We start from the raw sequence: 21,055 nt of genomic DNA, 5'->3' as shown, positions 1-21,055 counted from the left end.
TCAGGTGAGAAACAAAAATCCTTTCTAAGTGCTTCAGTTAAAACCGAACATATTATAGTTGAAAGTTGAAACATATAATTTCGTTGAAGATGTTAAACCCTAAACCCTAAACCTTTAAAAGCTTCCAAACAGATTTAGTCCTAAGGAGATAAATTCCATTAAATGGTTCTTTACGATAGTAAGACAAGTATATACAAACTAATTACTACAAGTTATAAATATATGTTCTTTTACGCTTATATTATGTATTCTTAACAATTTGGACGATGGTAGGATTCAAGTTTTGATTCCAAAAGTCGTGGCAAAAATGTGGAGGGGAGTCATTGTTGAATTTCAGATGTATACCATGAGCAATTTTGTTGTAATTAAAGAAATCAATCTTATGAAAAAAGGCACACCGAAGATATGGATCTTTTTTTTCTCACATAAGACCTGAATTGACCATGTTGCCAATCCAATATTTTCACTTGAGCCTTTTCACTTTAGGACCATACCACAACTCATCAATGCTAAAAGCTTTGACGACAATGAGTTATTTAGTAAGTTAAATTAATATAGTTAATAATATTCATGCTAGATACAAGTTTTTGGATTCAGAATGCACTAATGTTTTAAAATGTCGTTTTAGTGTAGAACTGTAGATCTTATTAGTGAGGTTGTTGGAAAAGAGGATCCAAAAGATTTAATCATAAACAAAAAAAAGAACATGAAATACTTCTTGAACAATAATTATGTTGTCCTTTATATCATTCTTTCCTCAACAAAAGTACTTTGCACTGGGGAGATAATTTGGTCCATGATACCCTTCAGTCGACTCACCATCACTTTGTATATGATCTTGAATATGAAATTGCAGCAACTAATCAGCCTCAGGTGGTTTAAATTTTCAACTTGCTTGATCTTTGGAACCAAGACCACGTGTTTCATTCACCTCCTCTGAAATACATCCATTTTTGAAGAATCATCTGATCACCGTGCATATATCCTTTCCAATGGTTTTTCAATACTTTTGATAAAATAGCCAATTTAGTTTGCTTAGTATGTTAATGATGCAAGTGTAAGAAGTGTATAAAGTTAGTCTCACGTAAAAAAGAAAAAAAAAGTGAGGAGTTTATAAGATAAGAAATCTATTAACTTACTACTTTAAGATTGAGTTAGATCTGATGTCTTCTCATCTCATCTTATATTCTTTTCCTTGATTTTGACCAGTGGTCAAAAGCTCCTCGCGGTGGCCCAACATATTCATCTCTTTAGTTACTCTCTTAGGAATGACCTTAGTGATTTCCTTCGATTGCACTTTTTCTCGTTATAAAAAGTCGGGAGTAGTGCTCCTAAATAAGATTGAGGATTTGGCTCTAGTCTGCATCCACTCTCCTTCAGTATTTTTTAGCTGCTCTATTCTATTTCTGTCCCTCCGTTAAAATGTTGATGCATGAAAGAATGAAATGTTTTTAATTCTTCAGCTATTGCATTCTGCCTCTTTACAATCTCTTTATCGGCTCTCTTGAAAGTAGCCTTGCTCCACTTGGTTAGTTCTTCTTTATAATTCTTCATTTTTTCCAATACCATATTCCACTCTCCTTTTTCTGTGGTTTCTATCTCTCAGCTGCAATTTTCATCATCCTCCCAATATGCTTCATATTTGAAGAATTTTGGGGTTCTGTGTTACGGTCTTGTTGACAGAATTAGAGGACAATGATCTGATGAAACTGCTGATACTGCCGCTAGTGCAACGTGTTCATGCGTCAACCTCCATTGCTCTGTCTAGCCTTTTCCTTGTTACAAATCCCTCTCTTGATTTATTGAATCAAGTGAATTTTCTTGCTTTCAAGTCTAAATCCATTAATTCCAGTTTATTCACAAGTTCCATGAATTCTTCCATTTAAAATGTTTTCTCCTTGGCGTAAAGAAAAATTTTTTTTCAGATAGATTGGACGACCCAATTTTAGGTATCCTAGATATACCACACAGACATCCACATACTCTTCACACCCCTCACACACTTATAAGATATTTTCTACTCGATTGTAATTAATAGAATTTGAACTCAAAATCTTTGAGGTGGAAAGGAGAAGATATGCTATGTAAACTGAGGTTCATTGGCGTGAAAAGAAGTTTGAAAGTTTCAAAGAAACGTCCCTTTTTTTTGGTCAGGAGTGTGTTAGTTTTTGTGTGGGCCGTGAGGGGGCGATTCTGGTTTTGAGCCCAGGCCCAAACGGAGACTAGCTGGCCGCTTAGCTTCTCTCTCCCCCTTGTCTTCTTCGCGTTAAGTGCTGCAGTTAGTGTACGCCTACGCTCTCTAAAACCTCCAGAACCAAAGTAGTGAAAATACGAAAAACGTCGTCGTTCTCTTCGGCATGGAATTCACTCAGAGTGACTTTGATCGCTTACTGTTGTTCGAGCACACGCGAAAAACCGCTGAAGCAAAGTATGCAGCAAACCCTCTTGATGCTGATGTATGTGTATCACTCTTCATTCTCTCTAGTTTCTCAAGTATCTCATGTTCATTAATTATGTCTATCAGTTCATTGTTAATATGCGTTTTTTAGCGTATCAATGGTTCTATTAATTTTGTGAAAGGTAATGTATAAATTCACTGCAACTTTAAAATAAAATGAAGTTTTGATAAGTGTTTCTGTGTGGATTGTTTCTATGGGATGGAAATGTTTTTAGCCCTAAACACTCGAGGTTTAGAAAGGAGTTTATGTTTATTTTACTCGTCAGAAGGACTTGAAATAGATGTAAAGTTGGGTCTTTATTGAATACTCGTGTGTTTCATGCAGAATCTGACAAAATGGGGAGGAGCTTTGATTGAGCTGTCAGCGTTCCAGGATCCCAGGGATTCAAAGAAAATGATCGATGGTATGTGTATTTACTAAGTAAATTGTTGAGTAAGTTACTTGAATGATATGTGTCGGGCATGGTAGTTCTTGATGTTTGGAATTTTACCAAGTAAATTGTTGATTAAGTTACTTAAAAGATACTGTGTCAGGCGTGGTAGTTCTTGAATGTTTGGAATTACTTCTGAGGTCCTTGATTGGGAATTCCACAATTTAGCTAGTGTAAGGGAATAATTTTTGCATATTCAACGAAATTAGGAGTAGGTTCAATTTCATTGTAGAGGGACATATTGTGTGGCGCGTGTTAGATTTAGAGAAATTTTAAGGTTAATTCTTATGAAAGTGAGGATGGTCACTGGTTATTTTTCGGTTTTGATGGAATGAACTGATTGAACAGATGCAATTTCAAAGCTGGACGAGGCTTTGCTGATTGATCCAGCAAGGCATGCCACTCTTTGGTGCTTGGGAAATGCCCACACGTCTTATGCATTCTTAACTCCTGATTTTGACGCTGCAAAGGTTAATTTTGACAAGGCACGTGAGTGTTTCCAGAGAGCTCTTGATGCGGTAATGTGTTCTCCTATTCTTCTTTATATCTAATTCTTCCTGATAGATTTCATTCTTTGCTTGTACATCCACGGGTAACTTATTTGTTGATTATGAAACTGTAGGATCCTGAGAATGAGCTTTATAAGAAGTCCTTGGAAGTTACTGATAAGGTAATGGAATAGCTTTTGCCTTGCAGTTGTATCTAAAATTAGCTTCCTGTCGCTGGTCATGTTTCTGCTGTTTAGCGAAGGGTTTATCTCTCAATAAGATCTTAGATTTTGATTTTTTTGATTTATCTCTCAATAAGATCTGAGATTTTGATTTTTTTGGTTGAATTTTTCAAATTTGTTTTTTATTTTTTATTTTTTTAAATATTTAACTAGTCTTGTTGTTGACTTGGAAAAATACAAAGGAAAAAGCATCAAAAGTGTGTGTATGTTTTTTAATACTATGCCAGATGATTTGGATATTTTCCATAGCAGCTAATATGTTAAAGTTAAACATTGGGGACGTTTTCTATTAAAGCAATCAAAATTGGATCATTGGCACCAGAAGTTTACCATTAGATTTGTCTGATCAGAGCAAAATATGTTTTGTTTTTCGTTCCTAATCATCTGTGTAGCAAAATCATGTTGGTTCACCATGGATGATGAAAATTGTTCTTCTAATGTTGCAGTCTTGATTAACATGTTATTAGCCATATATCAACTTCTGTGTTTTCTGAATAGGTTTTGCTAAAAGGCAAGTTTAAGTTCTTCCCATATGTATTTGAGGCAGCAACAGATTTCTTGATTCATTTTGGTTTCTGTTACTTATGATTATATTTAACCTATTTGCCATTGTATCACTTCTATTCTAACCAGTCTCTGTGAACTATGTGTCTCAGGCCCCATTATTGCACATGGAGATCCACAAAAATGGGCTTGGTCAGATGACTGGTGGTGGGGCTTCCTCTACACCCTCAAAAAGAAAGGTTGGACTTACTGAAATTTCGTTACATTTAACTACATTTTTTTTTCATGTTCACCAACTTTTTCTGTTTACTTTAAATCAACCACAGCTTGTGATGTCAAGTTTATGAAATTGCACTTTTGAATATATTAAAATGCTAAAATTAGCTTGATCGGGATTGAAGATTGTTCTGTGTATAAAATCCATGTTCTGAGACATCATGCCTCAAATTAGGAAATTAGCCCTCTTGTTTAATCAGAAGATGTTGGAATTTGCATCTCAAGATTTTTAACATGCTTTACAGGATTGTTCTAGTCTTCTAGACTGCCTATGATATCTCTCTTTCCTGTCTAAAAGGCATGATTTCTCTTTGTGATACATTGCAACAGTTTCAATCTTTCGAAATTTGTAGCTAGGAAACATGTTCTAGAGTTATAAACTGATGTTGGTATTTTGCTTTCAATTTTTTCCTTGGTTTGTTTGCTATAAATTATCTGCAGGCTAAGTAGTTTGGGAAAGTACCACAACAGTATGGTTGGCTGTAGGACTGCATGTGAAACTTTGGTCAGAATTGGATCCATGGCCATCTTGGTGGTACAATTGAAGTGATTTAGGTTTTTGGCTGTGATACTGATTCTTGATTAGATTGGGGTTGAGCTGTTGTGGTGGTGTATGTTGACCATCTTTCTGGTTTATTTCTGTTCGTGTTTTAGGTTTTTTAAGTTCTGTTTTCACTGGCATTTTTCTTAGTTTTGGAGGGTGTAGTTGGGTTGGTTTGGGTTTCTTCTTTTTTGGCTACATGTAGCCTATTTATCCTCTCATTTCTGAGCTTCAATACTTATTGAGTTATTGGGAGGAAATATAAAGACACTCAGATTTTGAATTGACAAACTAGGATTGAGTCGGAGAACATTGTGAAGGACATGCAGCGTTATTTATTTTTTCGATAACTAAGCACCTTCCATTACCCAGATCATAAGTACTAAGGCTGAAATACTGAGTAAATAGGTTACAAACTTTTGTTCATTTGAAGTGACCCTCTTCTAGCATGTCGTATTTTTTGATGTTGAAGAAATGACTAGCAGCCGTGTGGTTTAGTTTTCTGAAATACTTAATGTTTCCTTTCTTTTACAGATTTTATGTATTGGCATACACATCTGTGGATCTTACATATATGATTTAGCCTGATTATATATGAACTTAATTTACCATTGTTTGGTTCGTTTCAGGAATCAGCAAAGCAGAAGAGCAGTGACCTCAAGTATGATATATTTGGATGGGTGATTCTTGCAATCGGTATAGTCGCATGGGTGGGAATGGCCAAATCTCAAGTTCCACCACCACCTCCAAGATAAACATGTTAGTTATCTTTTTAAGGTACCTTCACCAAGATTATTGGCTTAAAAGGTCACTTCACTATAGGTTTGCAGTTATAAAATAGGTAGCGCATTTGTGGTATCTGCATGCTGGCTATATCTAAAGGCTTGTCTTTCTTTTTTGCACTTTAAAAGATATCTTTTTGAATGGTTTTCTTAGCTCTTTTGGTTTACTAGCTCGCGGTATAACTCATTTAGCTTGTGGGTCAAATTGAATTGGTTCATCTCCATATCCAACGTATGAGTTGCTATGGATTGATCTTCAACCAGCATTCCTTCATCTACCATTTTTGCACAGCAGTGTCCTGGTAGGGCAGAAAAAATTGTATTTCTATCCTTGTCTGCACAATAAGACCGCTAATGGATTTCACTTTATAATGATAATACCAAAGAAAGTCTGAATTCACAACTACAATTTAAAACATTTTGTTATTCTTGGATCCTATCATTACTCTTCAACTGATTGGAAGTTTTTGCAGGATGATTTCACCTTTTCGGTAAATCTTGCATTGAAAAAATATTTTGCTGTAAAATTCCGTACCGAAAAAATATTTTGCGAAACACGCAAGCCATTATGCTACCTCTTCTTAAGCTGATTAACTGCTTTTTTGCAAGGGATGACAATAGGACAGGTACTGGTGGGTTTATTCTAAAGTTATTATTATTATATATTGTTTGTAAATCTGTATGTATTAGGCAAAATATGAGTATTCCAATATATACACACACACACACACTGTGGATAACATATTACTACATTTGCAATCAATTAGTTCAAATTGTGTGTTAATCACCTTTTATAAATAAGATTTTGGTGAAAGAAAACATCAACATTTAAGACGTGTCTCGTTGGACATTGGAATTGGAATTGACTTAAAGGATTTAAATTATTTAGTTTTGGTAGAGAATTAAAACATGATTTTGGCTATGTTTAACTTGAGTTTTGATTGCGCAGAAGTATTATTTTAATTCTCAAGGTTCTTGCTTAAAATCAAAATAGTCTTTAATTTTCTTGTTTTCAAAATCAATTACTTCAGACTCTAACTGCACCCACTCTCACCCCCCACAAACTTCACCATCCCTAATCCAAATTCTAAACCTCACCACTGCTTCTCCATTCCACCACCCACCAATCCCAATTTCTGGACATGTTCTAACTCTAACCTAGATGCAAAATTGAAGCTCAAACACTGACATGAAAAACCGTTAGAAACTGTTTTGATTTTAGACAAGAATATTGAGGAATAAAACAGTATTTTACCCTTTTATATTAATGAATAGAAACATCAATAGTAAACTATGTTTTCACATATAAAAGTATGGCTTTCAAAATCACCTTTATAATGCAACACAATATCTGTAACAATAATGTCCTCCAGTTTCTTTTCAATATTCTTGAAATCAAATCTCTTGCAAGAATGCATCTTAAATTCGAGCAATGTTTATATAGATACAACTTTGGTGTTGTATTAAATTTGAAATTTTAACATTTAGTAAATTGATTTGTTTCATATACACTCTTAGAAGTTAGAACTAATTTAATTCCAAAAATGAGCTTATTACAGCAAAGCTACCCCCACACACCTTTTTTTTTAAATAAATTAAATAAAAAGAAGTTATTTTAGGCATATAATTAAATAATGTAAAACTCATAGCACCACAAGAAAGTGTGTAAGACTCAAGTTGCTTAAGAGGCGAACCAATCTTGATCAGAATATATGGATAGATTTGCCTTTTTTGTTTTTGGCAAGTATTTCTTTTCAGTGTTCAAAGTTTTAACATGAATAGAAAATTCTTTAACTACACTGAACTCAAGTTGGATTATTCTAAATTCTTGTAAATTCTGATTTGGTAGTCAAAAATTCCAATATACTACAATGTTTCATTTACAATCAATGCAACTTGAGTTCAGCTGTCTCCTCTAGGCTCAAGATAACTGGTGTTTCTTTTGTCAAAATCAAATGTTAGTAACCCCCACAAATTCCATTCATCAGTGTTTAACCGTCTTGATATAGTATAATTTATGATAACTTTCCACAATCGCCTTAATAAATTTGCCTAAGGTAACATTTCTTTTTTGTATTATTATTATTTTATGATATCTATTTTCATTGTTGCAAGGTCCACCACTTTCTTTTAATGGTATACGATAATTAATGCGTTGGCATAATTATACTGGTCACTAGCCATTATGGGAAATCAATCAGAATAATGGCCACTAGCATGCCTTTGTCGTTGGAACATTTATCTACAGTATTTAACTATTTATAACTATAATTATCGTGCCTTTGTTAACCATTTTCAATTTGGTCCTTAATTTTAGACATGTACAATTCAGTTTCTACCTTTATAATTATGAATTAATTTTCTTTTTATCAATTTAGTTAACAAAATACTTATGTATCACTATAGCAGTTTAACAGTTAGTTTACATAGTGATAAAAGTATCGAACTCAATTTTATCTGTTAAAGGATTTAATTTAGTTCATCAATGTGCTAACTTTTATAAATGACTCAATTTAATCCCTTGACTGCGTTTGATTTTGAGAACAAAATAAGATATGAATAAAACACAAAAGATAAAGACAAAAAATTAGTATTTTTATACCTTGTATGGTAATATACTAAATATAAAAAGAATAAATTATAAAAAGTTCAATTTGTTTTTATCTTTTTCCTCATACAAAATTTAAGAAAAAATATAATTCTAAAAAAATAATATTAAATAACGAAAAAAAATGAAAATCATGTCTTACTAATATCTTTGTATCTCTTCTGTCAAAATACAAAATATACTAATTTAGTATCTATATATATAATATTTGTATTCATGTCTGTCTGCTAACATATTTTTGTAGTTTCATATTTTTATCTCAAAATCGCATACATATTAAAAAACAATCTTAAAAGACAAAATCACATGCCTTTTGTGAATGTGAGTTTCCAATTAGGTTGATAAAAATGATAGATAATTACATACATAAATATTATATTAAATATATTGATGGCGAAATAATAAATTTAATTTATGGTTATAAAACTTGGAGATCAAATTGAATATCTTTAAAATAAAAATCCTCTTAATTGTTAGGTAAAAAATCAAAAATCAAATTGTATCTCATCTCAATTCTATTACCAAAACTTCTATCAATAATTTGGCTCAAGTTACTTTGACCAAGACCAGCACTTGAAATAAAAGGTATCTCTAATTCTAAAAATAGGATCAACCTATTTAAAAATTGATCAATCAAATTCTGTATGTTGCTAATATTATTTCGTATAACATTAAAGTTGAAATCATTGCCTAAAAGAATGTTCCGCTTAGTTTTTTTTAAAGATAATAGATTATATTTTATTAATTATTAAAAAATAAAATATAAAAATGTTCAAAAGCATGATAACATAATAAAAGGTAGGGATTTTTTAAAATAATATATCGAAGATATTCATCCAACGGTACATGGTCGAAAAACGAAAAAAAAATCTTAAAAAAAAGAATAATAAATCAAATTTAATAAAACTAAGAGTTTGTCTCATGGAAATGACGATCCGTTTAGTTTATTCCAAAAGAAAAGTTGCACTTAAATTTTTCTTCCAAAGGATTCTCCCCAATAGTCCCCTATCCTCTCTTTTTCCTTTGCAGATTTATAAAGACAACATGCTTTATTAGCATTTTGAATTTAATTAAACCTTTGGTTGATTCCTTTTGAATGAATTTGCGTTAATGATCCTTCTTTTGGAGGTTTAAATGATTCTGGCTAATTAATTATTTAATCACCTAGATGGGCCATTTATTCGGTGCTTTCATCCAATGATCACTTTGCTTCACTTCACGAATGATGTATTCTTAGTGGGGAATTCTAAAAATATATATTTTATTCTTTCTAATCTATGCTTTATTAAAAAAGAAATATAAATCCCAAAACCAATTAAGAGTAACTAGATTATATTCATAGGCAAATAGGAGGCCCACGCGTCTTCCATAACAAACATTATTATCAAATTGTGGGTGTTATTAACTTATTATGAATGGTAAATTGTGTAAGAGGAATTATTCTAAGGTGGATACTATATTGAAGATTTTATAATTGTTTTCATGTGAAAATATTTTTTTTTGGACTTTTGGATGATGGATTGGACGGTTAGATTTTGATATTTATAAAAGTGTTATTTTTGTTTAAAGTGTGGCTAAATAAATAAATCACACTTTTAAATAAAGCATCTTCATAAAAAGATGTTTTTGCCATCTTCATTTGAGTAGTTGCCTTATTCTAAAATCTTGATTCAAATTCTATTAGATTGATAACTGAAATTGAAATTTTAGACATTTTTGCTTCACCCTTGGGATGATGAGGAAGATGATTAGGATGATGAGAATGGTGATAGTAATGATAATTCCATCCGGCCATCCCTTTATCTTCTAATGAATTCGAATAAATACGTTTATATTTTGTTTGTATGTGTTTATCTTATCAATTTGCTATTATTTTGTGTTTTACTATAACAATGTTGATATAACTTTATTACTATTACTTGTTTTAGGTGACATGACAGGTGAGAGGAATAGAGGACGAGGCGATGGCGGGTAAAGTGGTGGTCATAGTACGGAGCAACCCAGAAAGAATACGATACTTTACTTGATCTTGGTGTACAGTCATCATGCACCTAGCTTACAACCCCACAACTACTACCAATCTTATGGTCGACACGCTGACCTTGTTACCTAGGGTGCAAACATAGTTGTTATAGGAATTGGATCAAGATGATTCCAACTCGGAATTATCCTCAGATACGAGTGACATATACCAGACACTTACTCAACCACAATCACAGCCACAACCACAATCACAACCTTAAGCACAACCTCATCTATAAATGTAAACACAAGCACATACACAAACTCATTCCCAGAAACATACACAAACACAGATCTAGACACCACCCCAGGCACATGCATTGCCTAATCTTTAGTCACAGCCGACACAGTCAACACTGGAGTATTAGAAAAGGGTGTCTCATTTACATAGCCTCTTAGACAGAGGCTAGTGTGGGATGTAGGTGACTCATTCATACCCAAGTTTAGTATGGCTTCATATCACGTCTGCGATCTTTGGTGGCAACTTTTTTGAGGTAATTAAGGTTTCTTTTTTAAGTTATCAAATGAAAAACTTATATTATTTTGATTCAATTATTGATATTGTAAGACCATTTTGAGTTTGTCTAGCAGAAAGAGGAGAAGATGTACAATATGTAGTTGGCGAGAGCCACCAAATGCCTTCAGGAGATGCTAATAAACATCTACAATAAGGGTACTTTTGCAGACTGGATCCTGAACGATATCTTCACCAAATTGAAGGATTACTGGAGCATAGGAAATTATTGGGCGATCCCAGTTAATGCCCGAGCCAGTTGAGCATCCGAAACCAATGGATCTCCTGCACACCATATGGTCCACCACGTACCTATAAGATGACGAAAAAGATAGTTCATATCATTTAAAATTTTAATTGTTAACTTAATTTGTTTACTTTATTATTAATAAAGTTGTAACATATATAATGACTTCTTGTAATTCTAAACCCTATTGACAAGAGATCAAGTAGAGTCGCAAACCTCGTTGGAGCAAGGTCTTCCAGAGGACACACACGAGGAAGAAACCATAGCAAGTGGGTTGGAAAGCAGTCTGAGGGCACATTTGTAAGTTCAGCAAACTCAAATATACCTCAATAAATTCTATCATTTGTAAGTTTAGTAGACCCAAATATACTTCACTATTTTATTTCAGATTAAGTTCGACAATAGGCTAGGCAAAGCCCAGGAGGAGCGTGCGACTCAAATTGTATAGGGGGCCCTAAGCCGCCTCCCATATCTGAGGATAAGATATGGATACAGATTAGTAGCGGTAAAAGCAGGGGAAGGTTTACGACATGGGACATCAATCCACCATGACTATTCTGTTTTTTTCCAATGTTGAGTATACTGCCAACAGAGGTATGAATATCAGGGAGCAGGTTACCATGTTCAACAGGGAGCTGCAGTAGGACATTGAGCGAAAACTATAGCAACATCGAACAAGATACGCAGAGCTAAAGGCAAGCTACCAGTGAGAGTAGGAGTCTCTAGAAAATCGTTGTCCACCAATAGTCCAATCTAGAACAATGAAAAAATACGGTCATGGCATGTACTCCTTCATGCGGAAAAAGTTTGGGAGAGGCTTGTCTAGCAGTGTGCTAGCCATGCCGCCTCTTTTTCCATCAAGATGTCCTCTATCAGCATCATCTAGTCCTCGACTGCTGACACCACCAGGATCACAGCAGGGAGATGGAGACGGCGACAACGATGGCTTTATCTTTGATCATTACATGTAGTTTAGTTGATTTCTATGTAATGTACTTGTATTTTTTGGTTTGAGCACATTTTTTTAATTATTTTGTTTCGTCGTATTTTAATTTCAAATAATTTTGTAAATTTATTATTTACGTAGTTTCAATTTGGATAAAATTTTTCTTATATAATTTACCGGGTATATTAAAATTTAACAGTATAATAGGCATTCAAATAAATAGTTAAAGACTTTTTATATGTGTATATATATGATATAAAAACCCACACTTTTACCGATGACTAAGTCGTCGGTAAATAATATTTACAAAAAATATAAAAAAAAGATGGTCATTCTTCTATTTTTGATGAGTACTTCATCCATCTTCTAAATTGCTCTATCTGCACCCGCCTTAACTTCATATTTCACAACGCGAATGGATATCCATTACCTCGCCTTCTCTTCCTAGAGACGTGTACATCCACAACGTTATGCTCCTACCCAAAAATTCTAAAAGGGGGCACCCTTCGATATGTCTCCTAGCAGGTTGTCCACAAAAATAGTATGTGAACCCTTCTCTAACTCCTCATACCTTCCCACTTCCAACCTCTCCTTAACTCATAGGGTCCGTTCAAGTACTTTTTTTCTTTTCGAGCATTGAATTTGTTATTCTCTTTCATTCTCTCTATCTTCTGCTAGTCATTCTTCTCGCACTCTCCACTCTCCTCTTTCCATATTTCTATTTTTGATAGTGGATCACAATTTAATCTATAAAATCCAAATTTTTAATCTTTTCACTTTATTGGTTCACTTATAAGTACCAGAAGTTTTGTGCTTCTTACGAAAGAATGCGTAAATTGCAGAAGTTTTGTACTTTTTTAAGTAAAACCAAATAAATAGCTTCAAGCTAATGTGATTTATTTCCAAATGAAAATCCAGTAAAAATGTTGCGATTTAATTATATTCTGATAAACTTTTCACAAGTCAGTGCAATATAATCAATATTTAAAATGTGTTAAATCAACAAACTTTGGTGCGATTCATTTTTATTTTGTAGGTAGCTATATTTCACTACGATTTCATGAAGGGTGTTACTTATTGAGATAGTCTCCACATCCAAGCAATTTTAGCATCCAAGTTCATCAAAGTAATTTTAGGTCACGCGCTTTTCTCATTTTCTTCTTCCCTCACGCTTCTTCTTTTCTCTTCTTCTCTTCTCCCCCACGTTTCTTCTTTTTCTTCTTCTTCTTCTTCTTCTTCTTCTTCTTCTCACGCTCGTTTACACACGGAGCTTCTTCTTCTTCGCCTTCCTCTTCCTCCCCATTCTCCTCCTTCTTTTTCGCATTCCTTCTTCTTCACGTGTTTTCTCCTTAACGTCATTCTTTTGTTGTTGTTGCTGCTGTATTTTTTTGTCTTTTCCTCCTTCTCTACCTGGTGAGGAAACAGTAGAAGGTGAGGAGGAAGAGTTTTGAATTATGTAGAACAGAACTGAACTGAAATGGCCAACTCTATTGAACCGAACACCATTCATCAAGAAAGGCTTTTCTGCATGCAAAAGAACTCAACTAAATACATAGCAATCAGGTGAATCAAAATGACCAACATCACTGAACCGAACACAAATCATGTGATGAATAAAATGTGATAAACATTCAATCAGCAAGAAAAATATTTCTGCATGTACAAGGACTCAACTGAACACACTAACAATCAAGTGAATCAAAATGAGCAACTCCACTGAACCAATACTATTGATGTTCTGAATAAAACGTGATAAACATTTAATCATCAAGAAAAATATTTCTACATGCACAAGGACTCAACTGAACACACTAACAATCAAGTGAATCAAAATGAGCAACTCCACTGAATCGAGTAATATTCATGTGCTGAATAAAACGTCATAAACATTCAATCATAAAGAATAGCATTTTTTCATGCAAAAGAAGTCAACTAAACACATAACAATCAGGTGAATCAAAATGACCAACACCACTAAATCGAACACCAGTCATGTGTTGAATAAAACGTGATAAACATTCAATCAGTAAGAAAAATATTTCTGCATGTACAAGGACTCAACTAAACACATTAACAATCAAGTGAATCAAAATGAGCAACTTCACTTAACCGAGCAAAATGTTGGTGTTGTTAGTGAAGAACCTACGTACGCGAATTTGAAAGAAGAAGGAGGAGAATGAAGACAAGAAGAAGACGAAGACAAAGAAGTTGCATTATGAAACGCGTGTGTGATCACACTTCTTTAATGAGAGTGATTTTTGTTGGTGTTGGGCCTACTTGGATAAAAAATTACTTAGATGTGTAGCAACACTCTTACTTATTAGTGTGTTTGTCTAACTAATTTCAGTTAGGAAGTAGCTATAATAGAACTAGTGTTAGTTATAGTTTTGTTTATATATATATATATATATTGTCGTGGAGAAAAAATTGGATTTTCTGGCAGAGCTGAAACGGTGTTATATACTCATCATTAATACATCGCAGGATTCATTATGATAGAAGCTTTTGCTTATGGAGCTATTTTTTTATTAGAGATTACAACTATTTTAACATTCTGTACAAATAAAATAAATCATTTATACAGAATAATAATATATATATATGGGTTATATTAGGTAATTAATGACTTTTTTGATCAACATGAACAATGGATCCTAAAGTTGCCCCAATTCAAGTAAAACACACTACACCTCCAAATTACTCACCTAAATCTTAATATTAGAATAACCATCTGCACACTTAATAAATTAAACATCCAATATATCCATTATTCACATTATTTTATTTTCATTGTTTACTTATACTTTTCTTATATCAGTCATGTACTCTTATTCAAGGTGATTTGTAATAACCTTTAAATTAATATCAATGTTTGCGTATCTCAAATTACAAACTCTGCTCAATTTCTTTTGATTCAGTTTTTTTCTTTTCTAGTTCTTAGCTTAGTTCTATTTTTGCAGAGTCTCTTTAAATCTTTCATGGTATCAAGAATCTCTTTTCTCTATTCACTTTCATCATGAAGATCACACAGTCTGATTCACCCACAAAAAAATTTTTTCACCTATGTCAAATAAACTCAATCAAAATAATTACAGCATATGGAGACATATTGCAATATTAATAATTCAAAGTTTGTCAATAAAAACTCATTTTTACAGCTCCAAGATTCCACCACAATTTCTGATAGATAAAGCAACCAAAATCGTTTCTGAATCCGAAAAATACAAGACATGGAAACTTCAAAATTTGACACTTATCACTTCGCTTGTTGAATCAATGACAATACCATTCAAGAATTTACTAATAATAAAAGCAGGACATTTAATTAAATAATATTGTGATATGTGAAACACATTATTAAATAATTTTTTGGTTTAAATAAATAAAAAATACCTTAAACTTACCAATAAAAAATGATAATTGTCAAACAAATAAGTAAGAAAGAAAATAAAACGATTTTGATCAATACTAATGATTATGAATGTTGTAAAAATATTTGTAATCATCCGTCGCCATTATTTTGCAATTAATGGATTATTTAGCATTGAGAATTGTTTATCAGTAACCAGTAGTGGAACTTGAAATAAAATTTTGGGAGGCCAAACAGAAGATAATTGTCAATATGCTTTTAATATGAATTCCATTTAAAATAAGTTCGTCTAACCTCATCTCTCTGATTTGGGTGATATTGCCAAATTTGAAGTCGTTTTTCAATGTTTCGTTCTAAAGAATTAAGGTCAAATTCATCAGATGCAACTCTTTGAACTTTTATATTTTAAGTCATAAAATATTTGAGCCAGAACTATTTTTTATTTTCTGAAAAAATACTACTAATTTTTTTAACAAAAATTTGGAGGGCTATGACCACCCCTTATCTTAACTAAGTTCTGTCACTGTCAGTAACATTTATTTTTGTAGATGATTTCTTTTTAAATAAAATTGTTGGTAATTATTTCTAGTGGTGGGAATAAGTGATAGAAAATGGTTTCATTGTATCGAGCTTGGCTTAAGTTATTTTCTTCCCTTTTTAATATTTTAAGTTTGGCTTAGTAGTTAAGTAGGCTAAATTTTATCGAAATGGAACCTATATGTGTGCTTTTCTCAGATATGGAAGCATGGGGAATAGACGTATATGTGGAACAGCTTTTTGACAGTGTGAGGGTGAAGAAATCGGACAGTGCGTTTTCTTTGTAATGAATTTAGCGTATCAAATCGCACCGTCCGATTTGTATACTGAGGAGAAATGAAATTTTTTGCTTCTCTAAATCGGACCCTCCGTTTCCACTGTGGTTTGTTTTTTAATACGCAATGCCACTACAAGTCGCATGGTCCGAGTTCCATGCGTTGAATTTGATAAGAACTCGGACCCTCCGTTTTGAGTACGGATGAAATTTTTTGCGGAACTTCAAGATGAAATTGCATGGTCCGATTTCAGTTGTTAATATTTTTTTAAATCATTTTAACCTAGTCGTAGGGTGCGAGTTCGTTAAAGTGGTCTATATAAAAGTGTGAAGTAAGCTGGTAGGTTACTCGCATCTTCTTCCCCAACTTGAACGGCTGCGTCTTCTTCTGTATCTTCGTTCTCTTTTCTTTATTACCTGCTGTTTTAAACTTGAAAATCTAGTAGCCAAATCTATTTTCTTTTCTTTTTATATGATTGAGAGAAATGAGTGATAGAGTGTTGCTAAAAGTGTATTATTTTGGTCAGATTTTACTACAAACTTCGGAAGGAGTAAAATTTATCTGTGAAAAACCCTTAGATGTTGTTATTCCTTTTATCATCTCATTTGAAGAGTTGAAAGGGGTGATCTGTGAAAAGATTGATTCTGAGAGGACAAAAAAGATATCATGTATTCTATACAGATATCCCATACATGTATTTGGTGGATTCGTCCAGTTTCAAACCAGATATGTGACGGACGAAGCGAGCATGCAAGAGATGTTTTCAATGTATATTGAAAACCGGGGTCAGATCTCGTTCATCGAGTTGTATGTTGAGTTGGAACAATCTGAGGCCGACCGAAATATTCTACGAGAAGATTATAATAGTGACAGTGAAGAAGAGTTCGAAAGTAACTACGAGTTTGTTGGTCCAGATAGAGATGGAGATGAAGATCAAGGTGACGGAGCTACGGCGCCAGATGTGACAGAGGTGGCAAATGCACTCGCAAACGATGTGACGTTTGAGGAGCCATCATTCATGCGAGTTTTGGACTTGGAAGCCATGCATCTTCCGGAGTTTCCGGGATATATGACTGCAGGTACGTAAAAGTTACGTGAGTTTGTAAATATCATTCGCAGTTAGATCGATCCCTTGTACGGTTCAAATCTAGTGAACCGGACCGGTTAGGTTTCGGTTCATGTCGTTTGACGGTCGAACCGACCTGTCTGGTCTAATTTTTACATGTTCTGCTGTTGTTCTTTTTTTAATTAGAGTGACGTAATAAGGTGTTGTCAGGTTTGCAATATGTGTGTCTTTATTTGATTTTTCCTATGGTGGTTGTCAAATGCAGAGATTCCTATTGTCGTAGATGGTGAGTTTTCCGTTGGTATGGAGTTCAGTTCGAGGAAAGCTGTTATTAAGGCGATAAAAGAGTATACCATACGACGAAGTGTAGACTACCGGGTGTATGAGTCTGAGCCGTTGACATTTTATGCCAAGTGTACGTAGTACGGGTCAGGGTGTGATTGGCTTATCAGGGTTAGCATGATCAGCAGGAAGTACTGTTGGGTTATAAGGAGATATAATGGTAGTCACACATGTACCCGAGCCACCATTTCACAAGATCATTCGAAGCTGGATTCTCTCACAATTGCAGAAGCGATAAAGCCATTGGTTGAGGCGGACCCTTCCTTAAAGGTAAAGTCGGTTATAGCAGAAGTGCAATCGAAGTTTAACTACACCGTTAGTTATCGGAAAGCATGGCTGGCTAAGCAAAGGGCAGTAGAAAAAATATTTGGAGGTTGGAAAGCATCGTTTGAAGCGTTGCCTATATGGTTTGAGGCCATGTGTCATAAGGAGCCATCAGCTGTTGTCCATTTTGAGACTATGCCTGCATATCAAGGCGATGACTTGGTGGGTGATATTCGAGTACTGCATAGAATATTTTGGAGTTATTACCCCTGTATTAGGGCATTCAGATATTGTAAACCAGTTGTCCAGGTGGATGGGACTCACTTGTACAAAAAGTATAAGGGTTGTCTACTAGTGGCAGTTTCACAAGATGGCAACAACAATATCGTCCCAATTGCGTTTGCTATTGTGGAGGGAGAGACGTCTGATGCATGGCACTTTTTCCTTAGTAACCTTCGTCAACATGTTGTCACTCGGGATGGTGTGGGTCTAATATCCGACCGACACAAATCCATCAATGCAGCTGTCGAACGCAGTAACGGAGCTTGGTCACCTCCTAGAGCTTTTCATATGTTTTGCATCAGGCATATTGAGTCAAACTTTCTGCGAAAATTCAAGGCACCGTACCTCCAAAAATTGGTCGTCAACATTGGTAACCATTTACTAAATTTAAGTAAGTTATTAATAGATGTAACCATCAGGTGACATGTTTTGACATCTATTATTTTTCTTTGTTTATGTTGCTTTCCTCCAGGATATTCAAGGACGGTGCGGGAGTACGAAGTGCGTTACCAGCGATTACGGGAACGGGGCGAAGCGTATACAAACTGGTTAAACCGAATTCCTCGCGAACAATATGCATTGGCATTTGATGGTGGATACCGATGGGGTCACATGACGACGAATCTTGTGGAATGCATCAATTCAGTATTGAAGGGTGCACGCAATCTTCCAATAACTGCTCTTGTGAAGGCAACATTCTACAGGCTAAACGAGTTGTTCACCCGAAAAAGAGCGGAGGTAGAAGCGCGGATTAGTGCTGGCCATGTGTTCTCTGATGTCGTGACCTCGAAGTTGCATGCAAACCAACTTGCATCAGGAAACATTCAGGTCAGTTGCTTTGACCGCCTGAATGAGGTCTTTGAGGTGCGTGAGATGCCAAGTGGACTGGAGTTTGCAGTCGATCTACGTGGCCTTCGATGTGACTGTGGTGAGTTCCATGTGGATCGGATCCCTTGCAGATATGTGTTCGCATGTTGTGCCAACCAGCGACTGGATTGGAAACTGTATGTCCATGATGTGTATAAGATGGACCAAGTTCGGCGGGTGTACCGAGCAAGGTTTAGGCCACTAGGTAATCCTACAACATGGCCTGCTTACAACGGACCTCGGTTCGTACCGAATCCGTACCTTAGACGCGTCACGAAAGGTCGCCCCAAGATGACCCGCTTCTTGAATGAGATGGACACGCGAATATTACGTCGTCCTAGGCGATGTAGGCTATGTGGAGCTGAGGGACATAGTCATAGCAGATGCCGTCAGTCAGCTGGTGCAAATGCCGACGAAGATGCTCAATAGGTTCACAGTCTCAGATGATATGATATGTGTATGATATGTGTAGCATTATATAGTTAATAACATTTACCTTCATTCATTACAATTATAGTTAATAATTTAAAAAAGATTTAAAAAATTAAACCTATTTTCAATATTAATTACAATTAAAATTGAACCGTTGGGGCTCTCTTTTTTAATTTGCTTATATTTATATTAAAACATAACTATAATACAAAATATTAAAAATTCACAAAAAAAATTTACGTGCTCTATAAAAAAATACCTAACAGAGTTTACATTTAAAAATGTCCCAAACTAACAAAATAATAATAATTATCTCACTAACAATAAGTCTTTACAATTAAAAATTAATTTAAAAAATTCTAAAAATTTTAAAAAATACATATAAATGCTAAAAAATAGTAATAATCATTCTATTCTATGGATATTTCGAATTTGCACTTCTAATAACAACAATCATAAGAAATAAACATTTTACATTTATAATTTCAAATAAGAAACTTTAAAAAATAAAAAAAAAAACTTACATAATCGGAATGACTGAGATAATGCATAACATGAAGCTCAGGTCGATCAACATCCCTAGTTTTATTTTTTTTTGGCATTCTTTTATTTTTTCAAGCATGCACAGCTGAGAGGAGAAAGAAGAAGAACAATGGGGGCTTCAACTTGAAAATAAAAGTTGGGAGAGTGATGTTTTCAGATGGTGAGAGGGGTGAATGCATGAGTGAGTGTTTGGTTTAAGGGCACCGAATTGGGGAGCTGCTACAACGCGACGCGTGTCCTTCCCCTTCGAAATCGGACGGTGAGTGTGCTGAGTAAGAAATCGGACGGTACGTGTTGCATGTTGGAACTCGGACGGTGCGACTTGGCTGTGTGTTGGAACTCGGAGGGTCCGAGTTGGTTCTATACTGACACCACAATCTGGTGATGCCTCTCCCTCCCCCATAATGGCGTCTAACTCCACCCCAGCTACAATATTAAAAATAAAAAGCGTAGTTAAGTATGTACAAGAATATCACGTTAGAATATTCTATCAAAGTTTGATCAAACAGCTAGAGTAGTGAATACAATCAACTATCTTAGAAAACCTTGAGAATGTGATTGTGGAGGTTTATATTTTAAAACAATAATATTTAGAAGATAATAACAAATTAATCTAAATAATTTAAAATTATTTTATTTAATATTTATTAATTATTATTAAAATAATTATGTAATTTTATATGTGATGGTTATTAGTAATTTAGAAAAGGGGTTTGAATCTAGACTTCTTTTTATTTTGTTGGATTTTATTTCAAACTGAATAAAATTTAAAAAATCTATTAAATATGTTTTTGTTGAAAACACATGAGACACTTTTATTTTGTCCTTTGTCGATAGAAGAGTCGAAACAGAATTGTAGGAAAGTAGAGTTGTTATGACGTCTTACTAAATAGAATAAGCAAGAGATAATTTTATTTTATTTGTTAGAGAATGAAACCAGAATCAGAGCAGAAAAGGAAGAATGATACAACCATATATTCAGGTTCAGTCACCATATGCAATATGACCTACATCTAGT

General features: G+C 34.2%; 2 protein-coding genes across 2 annotated transcripts; both read left to right on the top strand.

Annotated features, from left to right (window-relative positions):
- Positions 1-2,253: 2,253 nt before the first annotated feature.
- Positions 2,254-6,094, top strand: LOC107468890 (mitochondrial import receptor subunit TOM20). Its single transcript, XM_016088271.3, has 6 exons — positions 2,254-2,456; positions 2,784-2,862; positions 3,238-3,407; positions 3,512-3,559; positions 4,276-4,362; positions 5,570-6,094. The coding sequence occupies exons 1-6, from the start codon at positions 2,358-2,360 to the stop codon at positions 5,693-5,695; spliced, it is 609 nt and encodes a 202-aa protein (XP_015943757.1). The 5' UTR covers positions 2,254-2,357; the 3' UTR covers positions 5,696-6,094.
- An 11,672-nt stretch (positions 6,095-17,766) lies between these two features.
- LOC110276252 (uncharacterized) lies at positions 17,767-19,491 on the top strand. Its single transcript, XM_021133000.2, has 2 exons — positions 17,767-18,565; positions 18,668-19,491. The coding sequence occupies exons 1-2, from the start codon at positions 17,767-17,769 to the stop codon at positions 19,489-19,491; spliced, it is 1,623 nt and encodes a 540-aa protein (XP_020988659.1).
- The last annotated feature ends 1,564 nt before the right edge of the window (positions 19,492-21,055 follow it).

Source organism: Arachis duranensis, chromosome 10, assembly GCF_000817695.3.
Source record: "Arachis duranensis cultivar V14167 chromosome 10, aradu.V14167.gnm2.J7QH, whole genome shotgun sequence".
Lineage (NCBI taxonomy): Eukaryota > Viridiplantae > Streptophyta > Magnoliopsida > Fabales > Fabaceae > Arachis > Arachis duranensis.
Note: the sequence above shows the minus strand (reverse complement) of the source record. Positions and strands in the feature narration are given on the sequence as shown.